General features: G+C 45.5%; 1 protein-coding gene across 1 annotated transcript in view; it reads right to left on the bottom strand.

Annotated features, from left to right (window-relative positions):
- The window catches only part of LOC111961504 (inositol polyphosphate 5-phosphatase K), a 20,484-nt gene extending 2,564 nt beyond the window's left edge, over nucleotides 1-17,920 (bottom strand). Inside the window, exons 1-11 of the mRNA XM_023983825.2 lie at nucleotides 17,061-17,920; nucleotides 11,362-11,985; nucleotides 9,513-9,620; nucleotides 9,220-9,328; nucleotides 8,975-9,091; nucleotides 6,771-6,946; nucleotides 2,179-2,290; nucleotides 1,776-1,885; nucleotides 660-870; nucleotides 330-467; nucleotides 140-205 (exon numbers count right to left, since the gene is read on the bottom strand). Of these exons, the coding sequence (XP_023839593.1) occupies nucleotides 140-205; nucleotides 330-467; nucleotides 660-870; nucleotides 1,776-1,885; nucleotides 2,179-2,290; nucleotides 6,771-6,946; nucleotides 8,975-9,091; nucleotides 9,220-9,328; nucleotides 9,513-9,620; nucleotides 11,362-11,981 (1,767 nt within the window). The 5' untranslated portion in view covers nucleotides 11,982-11,985; nucleotides 17,061-17,920. The remainder of the gene's footprint in view (nucleotides 1-139; nucleotides 206-329; nucleotides 468-659; nucleotides 871-1,775; nucleotides 1,886-2,178; nucleotides 2,291-6,770; nucleotides 6,947-8,974; nucleotides 9,092-9,219; nucleotides 9,329-9,512; nucleotides 9,621-11,361; nucleotides 11,986-17,060) is intronic.
- Between the last annotated feature and the right edge of the window lie 414 nt (nucleotides 17,921-18,334).

Raw genomic sequence — 18,334 nt, 5'->3', positions numbered from 1 at the left:
TTTCTCATCTCAATGGATAAATGTTTTCTCATCTCAATGGATAAATGTTTTCTCATCTCAATGGATAAATGTTTTCTCATCTCAATGGATAAATGAGGTTGAGTTTGTGGGAGTATGTTTGTCAGGCTTTGTATCATACCTGTGACCCATGATCTGCTTTGGCCCACATATATGTTACATAGTCCTTGTGATGTTTGAACCCAACCTGTGTAGACAAATCACAGACTTCAATTGACCATGGAACAATTACGCATAGCCCTAATAACCTATAGATATTGTGTGAGAGAAGATATGAAATCTCACTGCTTTGAAGTTGAAGTCACAGTTACCTTGTATATTGCAACCCAGTCCCATGAGCTGCGCTGGAAGTTGGACATCACAGTGAATCTGACCGTAGCGTCAGAAACCTTAGTCCACTCCTTCACATACTCTAACGTTACAAGAGGAAGGTCCACTTTAAATGGGAACTGAGGGAGAGAGCATGAGAGTGAAAAATAAACAGAGAGATAGAAAGATAATTTCAGAGGGTGATTCTTATGTGATGAATTTCTAAGGCTATAATGTAACAGTAACTGTGAAGCTTTTTCACCATATCTGGATAAACATCAAACAGTGACTGCTGGGGTGAGAGTCCAGGGGTCACAGGAGGTTGGACTTACATGTAATGAGAAGACAGCAGAGACAGGCTTGTGGTCGCTGCAGGTGTAGCCCATGTGACTGCGGTAGGAGTGTTGCACCACCTTGGTTGCCCCACCCAGCCAAGAGGTCAGGCCGCGCTGCAGCGCCGCATTGTGGGTAGGAACAGGGGAGCCCGTACAACGCAGACGCCACAGGATACGGTCTGTCCATGCTGGCTTTCGCTTCTTACTGCTGTGAGAGGAACAGAGAGAGAGATAATAGTGGGAATTGGAGGTCAGTGAATCAGTCAATAGAGGTGTTATTATGAAACCAATAACTTGCCAATTTTGCTGCACTCATTATGTCTAAGGCCTAGCTACAAGGTCTGTAACCTGATTTGATGTGTGCATAAATGTGAGAAGTAAGCGTATGCAACCAGGTGTTGAATGCATGTACCCGGGATACAGAAACCTTCCCTTAGGTTCAGGGCCACCTCAGTCATGACTCCCATAGTCGGCTAATCCAAGCAGATTAGTATACGTTCAAAGTGGTAACCCAAAATAAATAAAAACAAAAGAAAACTACAAAGAATGTATGAATGTTTATGTATATATATACATATGTATATGGGTATGTGTATGTATGTATATAGATATATATATTTACCCCAAAAATATATGGGGGATTGGAAATGATGCAGACAATTACATTGATGGAAGCAACAATCTATCCGCAATATTAAAGCTGATCCAACCCCCCCCCCCAAAAACTACAAAGAGGCATGCCTAAAATAAAGAGGCTAACTAACACAAAACAACGACAGGCCGAGAAGCATCCACACACACACACACACACACACACACACACACACACACACACACACACACACACACACACACACACACACACACACACACACACACACACACGTCATCCTGATTGCTCACACCTGTCAACTTCTCCAGGCTTCCTGGCAGAGAAAAGCCCTTGACCCGGTTGGTGCTGCCACCTGGGATTGGAGTGTGGACGTGTATCCTGGTAGTGCGTTGCCTAACTGTGTCCTAACACTAAACTACCCCCCATATCATAGCAAGTCAGTAAAAAGGGAGCATCACATCAATCACAAACCATTTATTGCTCTACACAGTATCACGTACCTGGTGTCGTATGTGTGTGTCCCCACATCAAACTTATATGTGGGGGGGAATTTGAGAGGGCCTTCTAAGAAACCGTCTAAGATGGACTCACTGTTTTTGGCTATGTTGAGCTGCAAAACAAACATGTGAGAATGAAGAGAGAGAGAGCGAGAGAGAGAGGGAGAGACACAGACAATATAATTGAATCATCAAAGTAGCTTGCTTGACTTGATGCAGCCACTGTGTGATTGAATATTATTGGGTGTAGGTTCATTTTTGTTGGTGCTATAGCTATCTCTGCAGGTAATTAATCAACAGTCATTGTTTTCAAAGATAAACATGACTTCCATTTGGTACTCTGTTTTCAAAGAAAATTCCATTTGGACTCTTTTTTTAAATGTCAAATAACTGGCAGATTTCTCACCTGGTCTCTCTCCCACAGCAAAGGTAGTTTATTGCTGTCAATGGCACTCTTCACCACATGAATGTCATAGTCCTCTATGCGGAAGTTAAGATCTCCAAACCAGAACACCACGCTGGGAGAAGAACACAGGACCATTTCACCACTCTATGAGCCAACAACTGATCATCAGAACACCAGGCTCAAAGATGGCGCCGGAGGGTAGGGCTGCCGTCTTTTCGGCTCTTAAGCAACCATGCTATTTTGTTAGTTTTTTCGCGTAGTTCGTAACTTGTTTTGTACATAATGTTGCTGCTACCGTCTCTTATGACCGAAAAGAGCTCAGAACTGGGATTACTCACCTCAAATTGGACAAGGAGTTCTTCTTCAACGAGTCGGTCGCGAGGGATATACTATGGACACCCGACCAGGCCCAGATCCCTGTGATTCGCTGGAAAAGGAAACGTAGGTTTCGCGGAAAGAGATCAGGATGCCTTGTGAGGATCAGGCGACGAGTGGCTAATCTGCCCTTCCATTCTGCTAGCTAACATTCAATCGCTGGAAAATAAATGGGACGAACTGAAAGCACGTATATCCTACCAACGGGACATTAAAAACTGTAATATCTTATGTTTCACCGAGTCGTGGCTGAACGACGACATTAAGAACATACAGCTGGCGGGTTATACAGTCTATCGGCAGGACAGAACAGCAGCCTCTGGTAAGACACGGGGCGGGGGACTGTGCATATTTGTAAACAATAGCTGGTGCACGATATCTAAGGAAGTCTCAGGGTTTTGCTCGCCTGAGGTAGAGTATATCATGATAAGCTGTAGACCACACTATCTACCTAGAGAGTTTTCATCTGTATTTCATCTGTACACTAAAACCGCACTGAGCTGTATTCCGCCATAAGCAAACAGGAAAACGCTCATCCAGAGGCGGCGCTCCTAGTGGCCAGGGATTATAATGCAGGGAAACTTAAATCAGTTTTACCTCATTTCTATCAGCATGTTAAATGTGCAACCAGAGGGGGAAAAATTTGAGACCAGCTTTACCCCACACACAACGACACGTACAAAGCTCTCCCTCGCCCTCCATTTGGCAAATCTGACCATAACTCTATCTTCCTGATTCCTGCTTACAAGCAAAAGTTAAAGCAGGAAGCACCAGTGACTCGGTCTATAAAAAAATGGTCAGATGAAGCAGATGCTAAACTACAGGACTGTTTTGCTAGCACAGACTAGAATATGTTCCCGGGATTCCTCCGATGGCATTGAGGAGTACACCACATCAGTCACTGGCTTTATCAATAAGTACATCGAGCATATCGTCCCCACAGTGACCGTACGTACATACCCCAACCAGAAGCCATGGATTACAGGCAACATTCGCACTGAGCGAAAGGGTAGAGCTGCCGCTTTCATGGAGCGGGAGCTTATAAGAAATCCTGCTATGCCCTCCGATGAACCATCAAACAGGCACAGCGTCTATACAGGACTTAGGTCGAATCGTACAACACCGGCTCCGACACTCGGCGGATGTGTCAGGGCTTGCAAACTATTACAGACTACAAAGGGAAGCACAGCCAACAGCTGCCCAGTGACACAAGCCTACCAGACGAGCTAAATAATGTCTATGCTCGCTTCGAGGCAAGTAACGCTGAAACATGCATGAGAGCATCAGCTGTTCCGGACGACTGTGTGATCACGCTCTCTGCAGCCGATGTGAGTAAGACCTTTAAACAGGTCAACATTCACAGGCCATTGGGCCAGACGGATTACCAGGACATGTACTCCGAGCATGCACTGACCAACTTGCAAGTGTCTTCACTGACATTTTCAACCTCTCCCTGTCTGAGTCTGTAATACCAACATGTTTCTTGCAGACCACCATAGTCCCTGTGCCCAAGAACACTAAGGTAACCTGCCTAAATGACTACCGACCCGTAGCACTCACGTCTGGAGCCATAAAATGCTTTGAAAGGCTGGTCATGGCTCACATCAACACCATTATCCCAGAAACCCTAGACACACTCCAATTTGCATACCTAATCCAACAGATCCACAGATGATGCAATCTCTATTGCACTCCACTCTGTCCTTTCCCACCTGGACAAAAGGAACACCTATGTGATAATGCTATTCATTGACTACAGCTCAGCGTTCAACACCCTAGTGCCCACAAAGCTCATTACTAAGCTAAGGACCCTGGGACTAAACACCTCCCTCTGCAACTGGATCCTGGACTTCCTGATAGGCCGCCCCCAGGTTGGAAGGGTAGGTAACAACACATCCGCCACGTTGATCCTCAACATGGGGGCCCCTCAGGGGTGTGTGCTCAGTCCCCTCCTGTACTCTCTGTTCACTCATGACTGCACGGCCAGGCACGACCCCAACACCATCATTAAATTTGCTGATGACGCAACAGTGGTAGGCCTGATCACTGAAAATGATGAGACAGCCTATAGGGAGGAGGTCAGAGACCTGAACGTGTGGAGCAAGGACAACAACCTCTCCCTCAACGTGATCAAGACAAAGGAGATGATTGTGGACTACAGGAAAAGGAGGACCGAGCATGCCCACATTCTCATCGACGGGGCTGTAGTGGAGCAGGTTGAGAGCTTCAAGTTCCTTGGCGTCCACATCACCAACAGACTAACATGGTCCAAGCACACCAAGACAGTCGTGAAGAGGGCACGACAAAACCTATTCCCCCACAGGAGACTGAAAAGATTTGGCATGGGTCCTCAGATCCTCAAAAGGTTTTACAGCTGCACCATCGAGAGCATCCTGACCGGTTGCATCACTGCCTGGTATGGCAACTGCTCGGCCTCCAACTGCAAGGCACTACAGAGGGTAGTGCGTACGGCCCAGTACATGACCTCTATACCAGGTGGTATAGACCTCTATACCAGGACCTCTATACCAGGTGGTGTCAGAGGAAGGCCCTAAAAATTGTCAAAGACTCCAGCTATCCTAATCATAGACTGTTCTCTCTGCTACCGCACGGCAAGCGGTACCAGAGCGCCAGGTCTAGGTCCAAGAGGCTTCTAAACAGCTTCTACCCCAAGCCATAAGACTCCTGAACAGCTAATGGCTACCCAGACTATTTGCATTGCCCCCCCCCCCCCCCCACGCTGCTGGTACTCTCTGTTGTTATCTATGCATAGCCACTTTAATAACTCTACCTACATGTACATAATTACCTGAATTACCTTGACACCGGTGCCCCCCGCACATTGACTCTGTACCGGTACACCCTGTATATAGCCCAGCTATTGTCATTTACTGCTGCTCTTTAATTATTTGTTATTCTTATCTCTTACTTTTTTAGGGATTTTCTTGAAACTGCATTGTTGGTTAAAAGGGCTTGTAAGTAAGCATTTCACTGTAAGGTCTACACCTGTTGTATTCCGGGCATGTGACAAATAACATTTCATTTGATTTGATAATTAGGACCAGGAGTATTTCCTGACCACCTGACCTGACCACATGACCTGAACAAGAAAAAATGGTGACACTTTACTTGAAACCCAGTGTCATAGCACGTTATGACACAGGCATTACCATGTCATAATATGTCATAACAGCTGATGTAACTTGTCATAATCTGTCATAATATCGTCCTAACATTGTCATTACATATATTTTTACACATATATTGCGTTATTTTATGGCTGGTTATGACACCTACATAAGAGTGTCAAAATTATTTTTTTCCCTGCCAAGAAGTTTCCTTTCATTTGAAAGTTTGTTTCTTAAATAATTTCTTGTTGTAATTAATGTTTTTTCATCATATTTTAAATAACTTGTAGAAAATACACTTTATGACACTGTCATGAAGCATTATGACCATCCTGTGTCATTTTACTTAGACAAAGAAAATACACTTCATGACACTGTCAAGAAGCATTATTACATATAATCCTCTCTAGGTTTCTTCCTAAATTCCTGCCTTTCTAGGGAGCTTTTCCCAGCCACCGTGCTTCTACTGTACATCTGCATTGCTTGCTTTTTGGGGGTTTTAGGCTGGGTTTCTGTATAAGCACTTTGTGACATCTGCTGATGTAACATTTATAAATACATTTGATTGATTGAGATAGGCCTATCTCGTACATGCTCTTATGTCAGTCATCAGTCAAAAAGAGGATGTCTTGTCCTGCTACTGAAATATACTCCTGTATTCATCCCAGTCATCAGCAACAGTGCATTGGGGTAGGTGAATGTCTGATATCAATGTGTGCGCATATACAAAGCTAATTTAATATGGTCAAAAAAATAATAATGGTATAACATAAACATACTGTTGACACGTAGGCTGTGGTGTAATGGAATGTTTTGCCTTGTGTGGTAGGTTTTGTGGGTTTTGACACTCTTATGTAGGTGTCATAACCAGCCATAAAAAACGCAATATATGTCACAACAGGTTTAAATATATATCTTATGACAAGTTATGTCAGCTTTTATTACATGGTTATGACTGTGTCATAACGTGATGATGCTGGGTGTCAAGTAAAACGTCACCAAAAAAACTCCCATAGGTGGCCAGGTGGGATAAACTCCTGGCCCTAGACATACTGTTTACATCAGCCCTCCCCCATCCAAATGACCCACTCGTGGTCCAGCACACCCGAGGCGGTCCCGCCCTCAAACTGCTGTTGATGCAGAATGCTCCCAAAGTCCTCCATGCGCTGCTCCAGGTTCCGCATGTGAGCCGGCAGGTGACAGTTCAGGAAACACACCGGGTGGCCGAACATCGTCATCCTCGCACTTACACCCCCTTTATTACCCTGGGGGAGGGGAATAGAGAGATAGTATGAAAATGTAACACACACTGATGGATAAAAGATGGATGCTCTACCAGCCTTTGTAATCAAACATCCACTGTGATAAGCATGAAAGGACAGATGGCATGGTATCAGAGAACCAGACAGCCTGACAGTCCTGCTGCACTGACCTCAGAGAGAAGGAGACTGCTCCGGCAGCCAGTATTGATGCTGACATCAACATGCTCAGGAAGGTCAACACGCACGCACGCACGCACGCACGCACGCACGCACGCACGCACGCACGCACACACACACACACACACCTCTTTTCTCTCTCCCTGGCATATTAACATATTTTGATGCAATTTAAAAGCTACAGTGCATTCAGAAAGTATTCAGACCTCTTAACTTTTTCCATATTTTGTTACGTTACAGCCTTATTATAAAATTGATTACATTTATTTATTTCCTTATCAATCTACACACAATACCCTATAATCACAAATCAAAAAATGTTTTTTAGGAATTTTTGCAAATGTATTACAGATAAAAAACCGAAATACGTTATTTACATAAGTATTCATACCCTTTGCTATGAGACTCAAACTTGAGCTCAGGTGCATCATGTTTCCAATGATCATCCTTGAGATGTTTCTACAACTAGATTGGAGTCCACCTGTGGAAAATTCAATTGATTGGACATGATTTGGAAAGGCACACACCTGTCTATATAAGGTCCAACAGTTGACAATGCATGTCAGAGCAAAAACCAAGACATGAGGTCGAAGGAATTGTCCATAGAGCTCTGAGACAGGATTGTGTGGAGGCACAGATCTGGGGAAGGGTATCAAAAAATGTCTGCAGCATTGAAGGTCCCCAAGAACACAGTGGCCTCCATCATTCTTAATGGAAGAAGGTTAGAACCACCAAGACTCTTCCTAGAGCTATTCGCCCGGCCAAACTGAGCAATCGGGGGAGAAGGGCCTTGGTCAGGGAGGTGACCAAGAACCTGATGGTCACTGACAGACCTCCAGAGTTCCTCTGTGGAGATGGGAGAACCTTTCAGAAGGACAACCATCTCTGCAGGACTCCACCAATCAGGCCTTTGTGGTACAGTGGCCACTCCTGAGTAAAAGGCACATGACAGCCCGCTTGGAGTTTGCCAAAAGGCACCTAAAGGACTCTCAGACCATGAGAAACAAGATTCTCTGGTCTGATGAAACCAAGATTGAACTCTTTGGCCTGAATGCCAAGCGTCACGTCTGGAAGAAACCTGGAACAATCCCTACAGTGAAGCAAGGTGGTGGCAGCATCATGCTGTGTGGATGTTTTTCAGCGGCAGGGACTTGGAGACAAGTCACGATCGAGGGAAAGATGAACAGCTCAAAGTACAGAGAGATCCTTGATGAAAACCTGCTTTAAAGTGCTCAGGACCTCAGACTGGGGCAAAGGTTCACCTTCCAATAGTACAACAACCCTAAGCACACAGTCAAGACTTCGGGGCAAGTCTTTGAATGTCCTCGAGTGACCCAGCCAGAGCACAGACTTGAAACCCGATCAAACTTTTCTTGAAAGACCTGAAATAGCTGTGCAGTGACGCTCCCCATCCAACCTGACAGAGCTTGAGAGGATCTGCAGAGAAGAATGGGAGAAATTCTTGAAATACAGGTGTGCCAAGCTTGTAGCATCATATCCAAGAAGACTCAAGGCTGTAATCGCTGCCAAAGGTGCTTCAACAAAGTTCTGAGTAAAGGGTTTGAATACTTATATAAATGTCATATTTAAGTTATTTATTTTTTATAAATTTGCCAAAATGTCTAAAAATCTATTTCGGCTTTGTCATTATGGGGTATTGTGTGTAGATTGCTGAAAAAAACAACAACAATTTAATACATTTTAGAAAAAGGCTGTAACATAACAAAATGTGGAAAAAGGCAAGGGGTCTGAATACTTTCCTTATACACTGTACGTATTTAACAAGTGTTTTTGGACTCTGCATTTACCAACAAGCTCCTATTTTAGAGCAGGGGTTGCCAGGGTGACACTCACCCAGTAGCCCCCGAGGCCTGTGCGTGTTTTCTCTGTCTGCAAACCCCTCAGAAATGGAAGATGACAAAATTTTGAGAACACCAGCAACAGCACCCCCTGCATACGCTGGGACGTCACCTACAGCGATAGAGGGGGAGGTGAGAGCGAGAGAGAGAGGGAGAGAGAGAAATAGAGAGTAACTGTATCCACAGAGATTGAGACAGTGACTGGCCTGGCACAACATTGCGAGTTAACTCTTTACTGACCAGCACATATCCAAATCGACTCAGTGTGTCCATGCAGAGTTCACTCCACTGGTCGGTGAAGAGAGCATCCTTCAGCCGCTTGTTAATCATAGAGTTCACTTCCTGTAGCCTGAGTGGGGAGGAAAAGAGGAAGAACAACTCATAACTCAGTGGGAGGAGAAGAGGAATAAGAAGAATGTTTGGATGATAAGATGTGGTGACATCAGTAGTAGAGGAGAGATCAGAACAGTGATAGAGGTATGATGGAGGAGACATTGAATGCTGGCACCGTTTTGATTGGAGCAGAAGCTCACCCAATGATAAACATGTCTGTGCTCCCATCGCCAGCATGCGGCCCAAACAGAGAGGTGATGTCATCAGGAGGAAGAGCAGAGCCCACATTCCATGTGACAATGTGAACCCTATTAGAGGACGACACAGGGGGTAATGCACATCCTACATTATCAGTAAAACTACATACATTAGTTAAACTTTACATACATTACATGCCCAAAATTATGGGGACACCTGCTCGTCGAACATCTCATTCCAAAATCATGGGCCGTAATATGGAGTTGGTCCCCCCTTTGCTGCTATAACAGCCTCCACTCTTCTGGGAAGGCTTTCCACTAGATGTTAGAACATTGCTGCAGGGACTTGCTTGGGCGATTAGGCCTAGCTCGCAGTCAGCATTCCAATTCATCTCAAAGGTATTCGAAGGTGCTGAGGTCAGGGCTCTGTGCAGGCCAGTCAAGTTCTTCCACACCGATCTCGACAAACCATTTCTGTATGGACCTCGCTTTGTGCACGGGGGCATTGTCATGCTGAAACAGGAAAGGGCCTTCCCCAAACTGTTGCCACAAAATTAGAAGCACAGAATCGTCCATAATGTAATTGCATGCTGTAACGTTAAGATATCCCTTCACCTGAACTAAGAGGCCTAGCCCGAACCATGAAAAACTGCCCCAGACCATTATTCGTCCTCCACCAAACTTTACAGTTGGCACTATGCATTGAGGCAAGTAGCGTTCTCCTGGCATCCTCCAAATTCAGATTTGTCCGTTAGACTGCCAGATGGTGAAGTGTGATTCATCACTCCAGAGAACACTGCTCTAGAGTCCAATGGTGGTGAGCTTTACACCACTCAAGCCGACGCTTGGCATTGCGCATGGTGATCTGAGGCTTGCATGCGGCTGCTTGGCCATGGAAATCCATTTCATTAAGTTCCCGACGAATAGTTATTGTGCTGACGTTGCTTCCAGAGACATTTTGGAACTTGGTAGTGAGTGTTGCAACCGAGGACTGATGCTTTTTACACGCTACGCGCTTCAGCACTCAGCGGCCCTGTTCTGTGGGCTTGTGTGGCCTACCACTTCGCTGCAGAGCCGTTGTTGCTCCTAGACGCTTCCACTTCACAATAACAGCACTTACAGTTGACCGGGGCTGCTCTAGCAGGGCAGAAATTTGACGAACTGACTTGTTGGAAAGGTGGCATCCTATGACAGTGGCACGTTGAAAGTCACTGAGCTCTTCAGTACGGGCCATTCTATTGCCAATGTTTGTCTATGGAGATTGCATGGCTGTGTGCTCGATTGTATACACCTGTCAGCAACGGTTGTGGCTGAAATAGCCGAATCCACTAATTGGAAGGGGTGTCTACATACTTTTGTAGTGTAGATTTGCAATCATAACTGTGTAGTAATGTAATGATTATGTAATAATGTATAGCTCAATGTTATGGAGACTATAAACTGCACCTACAGGAACAATCCAATCGAATATCAGTAAAAGTGATTTTAGTGGTTGTGAATGAACAGAAGGAGAGAGAGAGAGAGGTCTGGGACCTCTGTCAAGGAAATGTGCAGCCTGTATGCATTCTGTCTAGTTCAGATGGTTCTTACTGAGATGTATGGCATTTAATTCACATGACACATTCTGGCTCATATCAACCCATCATCCTGCAAATGGCTTCTATACCTGAGGCTGGGTTCTGCCTAGCTCGTTTGTCATGCCAAGGACGGAAAGAGAGAACAATCTCCATGGAGACAACAACATGTTACTGTATTTAGTCAAGGAGTAGAAAGAAAAACTGGAACAAATGTAATATATGGTTGGCATGCTACTGAAATAGTACTTGGCGTCATCATTCGTGATCTGTCTCACCTGAAGCCGTAATCTGTTTCTCCTTCAGTCTTGTCAGTCTGTGGCTGGTTCTTCACAGCGCCCCCAGGGGATCTGGTCCTCTGGGGTTGTGGACTGGAGCCTGGTTTGGGGCTGAGGCTGGATGGCGGGGTGAGGCAAGGCTGAGGCAGGTTAGGCTGTGGGATGAGGTAAGACTGGCCGGTGTAAGGCTGAGTGCTATGAGGACTCTGAGGGCTGCGGGACAACAGGGAAGACTCTGTGGGGGACTGGGACAGGGAGATGGGGCTGTGTGGTCCAGGAATGCGGTTTGGAATAAAGGCCTTATCCTTCATATCAGCCTCTGGACCTCTGGAGGAATTCAGTGCAGTAGGTCTGGGACGGCTGATATTGACTGGAACTGTAGCACTGGACCCAGGCTGTACATTCTCCAGCCTCACCGGGTCTGGCATCTCACGTACACCTGAGGCCTGAACTGGACCCATTCCTGGGAGTTTCCCAGACCCCACTATGGGACAGGTTATAAAGGTGTCCTGGGCTGTTGGTTGCAGGGGTAGAGCAGGTCCTGGAACAGCATTCAACCCAGGTTGTCCAGATAGTCTTGCTGGATCTATGCTGCTTTGTTTCTGCTGCATTTGATCCATTAACCTGATTAGTAACCACAAATAATGTGGAAGGGATGGGAGAGCGTTTGTTAGATAAAGAGATTGAACAGATGGGAGAGCAATTACAAGAGAGAGGAATGTGCAGTCTGCTGGGCTGGTTGTGTAACCGATGTAAATGTAGAATGAGAAGATGAGAGACCTGTGTTTGTTTTTCCTTCACAACCCCTTCCCTCATCCCCCCTCTTGTCACAGACTGTCTCCATCTAACACAGAACCCTGTGGCCCGACTGGGAGGGGGAATTGGCATGGAGCCAGAAGGGGGTGAGGGAACTGGCTCACACTGAGTACCTGTCCACCTCCTGCCCCCCAGTCCCCAGACATCACAGCTGACATCATAACCATACTAAACCATAGGCAGTCGGTGGGAACCAACTTTCTACCCTAATCCATGTCTACTTTCCTGTTGCTTAGCAACACATTTCAGTCCCCTAGTCCAACCCCCTTTCTATCCCATTACTCCCTGCTCCATTCCCTCCTTGCATCTTCCCTTTCAACTACTGTATGTTATGGAAGGGAAGGGTGGGCTTTTCTACTCTTCAAACTAATCTATCATGCCCCCTCTGCCTCAGAAAATCCAGGTAGAACAATGTATATCTCTAACACACTCTAACACACACACTATGTGTGGCAGCGAGATAGTCTCAGACAGAACACTAACCCACTGCAGCAGTAAATACAGAGCAAGAACACAATGGGTCACATGACATTAAGTAGGCTACTCACTCTATGAGAATCAGCCTATAAGATGCCAGTGACAGCAAGAACAGCTCACTTACCAAACGCATTGTTTGTCCGCCGACCTCCATAAATGAAATACCCTCCCTGATTTATTCATGACATTCAGAGTGGCTATGGAAACTGAAAGGTACATGTGACCACTTGAATGTGGAAGGGTAGCCTAAACATAATAGATTGTGGTTGTGGTCATGGAAGGTGTGTCACTGTGAATAACGCAATACCTTGGAAAGAAAAAAGCCATCACAAATGTTGTTGTTAGTGGCTATATACATGTTGATTCAGCCATTGAATGGACAGCCATCGATCACGTGACACCAATCATTCCTATGTGAAGACTCAATAGCACATTGAAGCCAAATGGTGCCGGTTAAGATGGCATCTCATGGATACATAACATGCACAGTTTGAGGTACTCCAGGAAGTGACATCGCAGGCTAGCTCATTGCTGCCCCCTCTCATTGAGTAACTCCAGTTGAAGGTGGCTGGGGTACTGCAGGCTGCTATTAGCAATTCAATAATCCTTATAATTTATTTTGTGTGCAATTTTAAAATAATCGGTTGAAGAACATACATATGGTGTATTAGAAGCAATTACGTACCATGATTGTCTTCGGGAAAAAAATTATTTTCACAAAGATTGCCCTTTTCCCATTCACTACAGTGTTTGCTGACAATGTCTGCAGTACCGTGGTCGGCCTTGAACTTCCATGGCTTCAATGAGAGGGAAGCCACGGAAGCCCTCATTCTCCCCTGGAAGCCCTCGTTATCCCCTGGTTTCAGAAGAGGTGGAGTTACATAGGTGGACTACAAGTGACCTACAGCAGCTGTAAGAAAGCCTGTCCCTTTAAGAACTCAGTGATGATGTCACAGCTATCGCAAACTGGCACAGTGTTTAGTTCATTACCAAGCGCAGCTTGCCACCTACAGCTGTGAACACAACTCTCAGTTTTGGACATTATTTATTTTCTGACCAATGTATTCATCACTGTGCGTGAATACCAAAACTGTAAGTAAGGTTTATGTTTTCCCCCTGTTTTACTGATGAAGTTGTCAATAGTTTAAGAATATTTTCATCATTATTACAGCATTATGTGTTTATTTTTTTATGCTGCATGTGCCTTATCTTAGTATTGATGCTTATTATTTTCAGACCACATCTTGTATGGATAAATGGACAGTTAATTGGATAATCAAATCTGAATGACATGGCACAAAATTGCAAACATTGTTAATCTCCAATTAACATTAAAGAATCCTAAACTGAGGATTCTGTCTCTCTCACCATCTCTCTAATAGGAGTACAATCTCCATAACTTCACCTACTCAATCACTGAATAAATTCCAGAGGCACCATCCTCTAATTCATGGTCCTTAGAGTTGGATTGAGTAAACCACCTGAAGATATGGATCCGACACATACGGACCCATCCAAGAAAGACATCCCCCAGCTCACCTGGGCGATTATGCTGTTCAATATCTCCCCACCACTCAGGCACCCCCCTCATTAGGACAAAGGAGTAGTCAAGCGGACATCCAATCAGAGAGGAGTGTTACCAGATCCAGATATAGTGCCAGTTTATCGGTGAGCCGCTTCCCAGATCTATCCCACTTCCAAGCAGCTATGTTGGAGGAAAGAATGAAGCTACCTACAATGCCAGCTAGAGCAAGATCACTACGTCGACGTAGTGTCGACGCATAGCAGCCGAAGCCAGAGAAGCTCAGCGACAACAGGAAGAGACTCAGCGTCGACAGGAGGAAGCTCATCGGGCCCGAGAAGCAATAGCTACACAATTGAACAGGCAGTGGCATCTACAGAAGGTAGCTAATGAGCTAGATCTAGCCAAGCTTGTCACATCCTTTCTTAAAGAAAGAGATGAACGCATTGATGCAGCCAGAATCCAGATGACTCAGTCAGAGCAGAGGAGCCCCTCACCAGCACTGTCTGATGAATCATGTGACAGCTTTGCGTCTATCCCACTCACACAACCACAACACGCCAACCTAGGAGAAAGAGGCGGAGCCTATGAAGACTCACATCATCTTTTCCCTGCCTACCCGAGGCACTCATCAGCAGCTCCGTGGTTCTGCACCCAGCTCCAGCTCCCATGGTTCTGCACCTTTCTCCATCTCCCGTGGTTCCACACCATGCTCTAACTCCCATGGTTCCGCACCCTGCTCCAGCTCCTGTGGTTTCCGTACCCAGCTACAGCTCCTGTGGTTCCGCACCCTGCTACAGCTCCTGTGGTTCCTCACCCAGCTCCAGCGGTTCCGCACCCAGGATCAACACCTACGGCTCCATACTCCGGACCAGCACCTGCGGCTTCATACCCTGGACCAGCATCCGCAGCGGCATATCCTGCACCAGGATTTACACCATACCCTGTTCCTTGTGAACCCTACTTAACTACGGGACAAAACATACCTCATCCAGTCCCAGCAGCACCAGGCTTCCATCCAGGTTTAAGCGTGCCCTATCCCAATCCAGCAGCACCCTATCCTGCTCCATCATACGGCATGCCGAAGCCATCGTTGCCCTACTTTGAGAGCGGTAGAGAGAGTGACTTTGCCCTCCTCAAGATAGCCCTAGATACCTGATAAGCAGTCACAGACACCTAAACGAGAGGTATAAGTATCAAGTCCAACTGGTCCACCTGAAACTACAGAGTGCAGTCCAGCTCACTAAGGCCTACATGCACGACCCGAGACTTTACACTGTTTCCTTAAAAACCTTGCAGGACAAGTACGGTCAGCCCCGCCAACTCATCCAGTGTGAGCTAGCCACCATCCTAAACTCCCCTGCCATCAGGTTCGGAGATGCAGAAGCCTTCGACATCTTTTCCCTATCTATCCACTCACTGGTAGGCATGCCCAGGACCCTTGAGGGGTAGAATGGCTATGAGCTCAGATGTGGATCCCACGTCGACCATCTCTTGAGCAAGCTACCGGGATGAATTCGTTGAGTACTGCTGAGACCGCGGCATCCTTAGGACTGGCACGGAACAGACATACACCCTACACGACTTGGCAGCCTGGTTGCAGAAGAAGTCCCAGGCTAACCGCAAATCAAGCAGAGCCACAGCCCTCTATCAATGTGATATGCCTTAGCCATTCAAGAAAGACTCCCGTGCCTTAACGAGACAGAAGGAGAAATCTGCTTCAATCCTTTTCAAAGCAAGTGAAGATTCAAACCCAAAGGAGACTGCTCATTCCAAGGGAGAAATCCAAACCCAAGCCATACTGTGACAATAAAGAACACTTTCTCAACTCATGTGAAGAGTTCAAGAAGCTGAACACAGGACAAATCGTCAAGTGGTTTTAAGGGATGGAAAAAGGAGGAAGCGTGGACAATCCCACAAAGCTGATGCTTGCACCCTCCGACGACCTTGCAAGACATGTAAAGAGCAACACCTAACGATCCTTCATGATGCCATACAGGAAAACCAGAAAAGCGTGATCATGGTGAGTATCCCGAAGACCAAGGTGTACCTGGACAGACCCAACCGATCAGCGAAAGTAATGCCACAGTCTGTTCAACAACTTAACCTCAATTCTAAGCCTGAGACCTTCACCCTCAGGACAGTTCGACAAGACGTTGTGCAACTGCAAAGTGCCTCAGTTACCTTTGACGTGTTCCCCCTGCTCAATCCTTTCAAGAAGTATCAGATAAGACCGCAGACAACCTAGGTCTTTCCAAACACTCCCACCAAAAGCTCAAGCTCAACCTCTGCTGCTGATTGGTTCAGACATGCCTCACCTCCTGATACCCATACAGCTACAGTGTACAGGTCCGCCTGGTGGACCCATTGCCGTCCACACCGAACTCGGCTGGTCCTTGCAAGGCCCTACTAGCTTAGTCCATACAGCACCAGCGGATTTTGTTTTTTTACATAAAATATATTTGTGGTCATATTTGCAGGGAATATAACAAATTAAAGGCCTATTATTATTATTGTTAAAAATGTGTTTGTGAAAAGTAATGTAAAATTGCTTATAACACCATTATACTTAAATGGTGTATAAAAAATTATCTAAAAATAAAGTATTTAAAACAATTCACGGACCACCTGCAGTACCCCCATGGACCACAGGTTGGAAACCACTGACCTAGAGATTATTTTCTACCCATCTGTCATACATCAAAGATTACATATGATCTATAACATCACTTGATACAGGTCTACTCAGCCATGCACCTCTTTGCTACCGCACACTGAACTATGAAAAATAAAAAACAAGAATGCATGATCAATCAACAAGCAATAATAATCACATACAGACATGCTGTGGGGTTGCGCACACTCTCGGTGACAAATAATTTACCTTTCATCTGCAAGGTGAAATGTTTCGCCAGTGAATCGGTTTCAATCTGGCGCAAGGCAGGGCATGATGAAATACTTATCCAATTGAATTAGTCCATGATATGGGACAAATATCTACAGGTTTTCAATCGTCAAAACACCAGCACTTTACGGTTAACGGCTTTCTTCTAGACTCATCTGAAATATACTACGCCCCGGGGAATGACAAATCGATACCGTGGCGTATGACAGCCCGTGAGTGACACTAGCGCGACCTGTCAAAGGTGAAAAACCGGGCGCTGTTCCCGGTACGCGAGTTTAATGTCTTAAAACGTGAAAAACAGTAGACTAGTGCCTGATGTCCAGTCAACACAGCATCCTTGAGATAGACTACTGGTGGAGCTTCTGTGCGCGTGATACCGACTGTCCAGTTAACGGGACAGTTGCCCGCGCCTCGATCCTGCTATCTGACCAGTGCAACTGTTTTCCTAGAGAGGAACCAACATCACTTACACACCGTCCTGAGACTGTCTGATTAAGAATAGAGTCAGAGCTGGCGACCGTAATAAAGGCACCCAAAATGAATCTCAACCTCCAAATTCAGCTGACGTTGTGACTAGGATTACATAAATGAATTGAGCATCTGTCGTGTCAATTATATAATTAATCCGAGAGTTAGTCGTACACCGCCATACAGAGAATTAAAATGTCACAACGTCAGGCAGGTTGCTAGGCTACCTTAAAGCGTAGACTAGTGTAATGATATCGTTATTACAGGACACTGCGCAAGAGCGCCCGGAGTTGGTGCCCCACGTGACCACTATGCTTGAGCGCAGTTAATCATATTTCAAGTAAAATCATTCTGACAGGATTGGCAGAGATGACATAACTTAACTGTTATGTGAACTATGATTGCCCGTTTAAACCGTAAAATGTAGGCTACTGGGATGGATCTGATTAATATATCTGGTAAAACAGAGTAGGCTTAAGTCATTAAACAGATTTTCAACATTTTGATGCTACCTTTATAATTATATAAAATATATGCGACAAATTGTCCACCAACAGGTTTTTGTGACAATGCACCACACAACCAATAAGCAAAGGATGCGGACTTCGGGCACTTCAACATCATGGTTTGCGTTTTCACCACCACAATCAAATAGACTATGTAAATTTCAACAAACAGAAACTACATCCCTCCCTTGTACCCAGTATCGAAGGCTTAGTTTGAAAATCTCTTAATGTCATACATTTTTTTGGGAGTTTTGTAGCAGATGTCTATTTCCATTCATC

Source organism: Salvelinus sp. IW2-2015, linkage group LG4q.1:29 (genome assembly GCF_002910315.2).
Source record: "Salvelinus sp. IW2-2015 linkage group LG4q.1:29, ASM291031v2, whole genome shotgun sequence".
Classification (NCBI taxonomy): domain Eukaryota; kingdom Metazoa; phylum Chordata; class Actinopteri; order Salmoniformes; family Salmonidae; genus Salvelinus; species Salvelinus sp. IW2-2015.
This window is presented reverse-complemented; position numbering and strand designations above follow the sequence as displayed.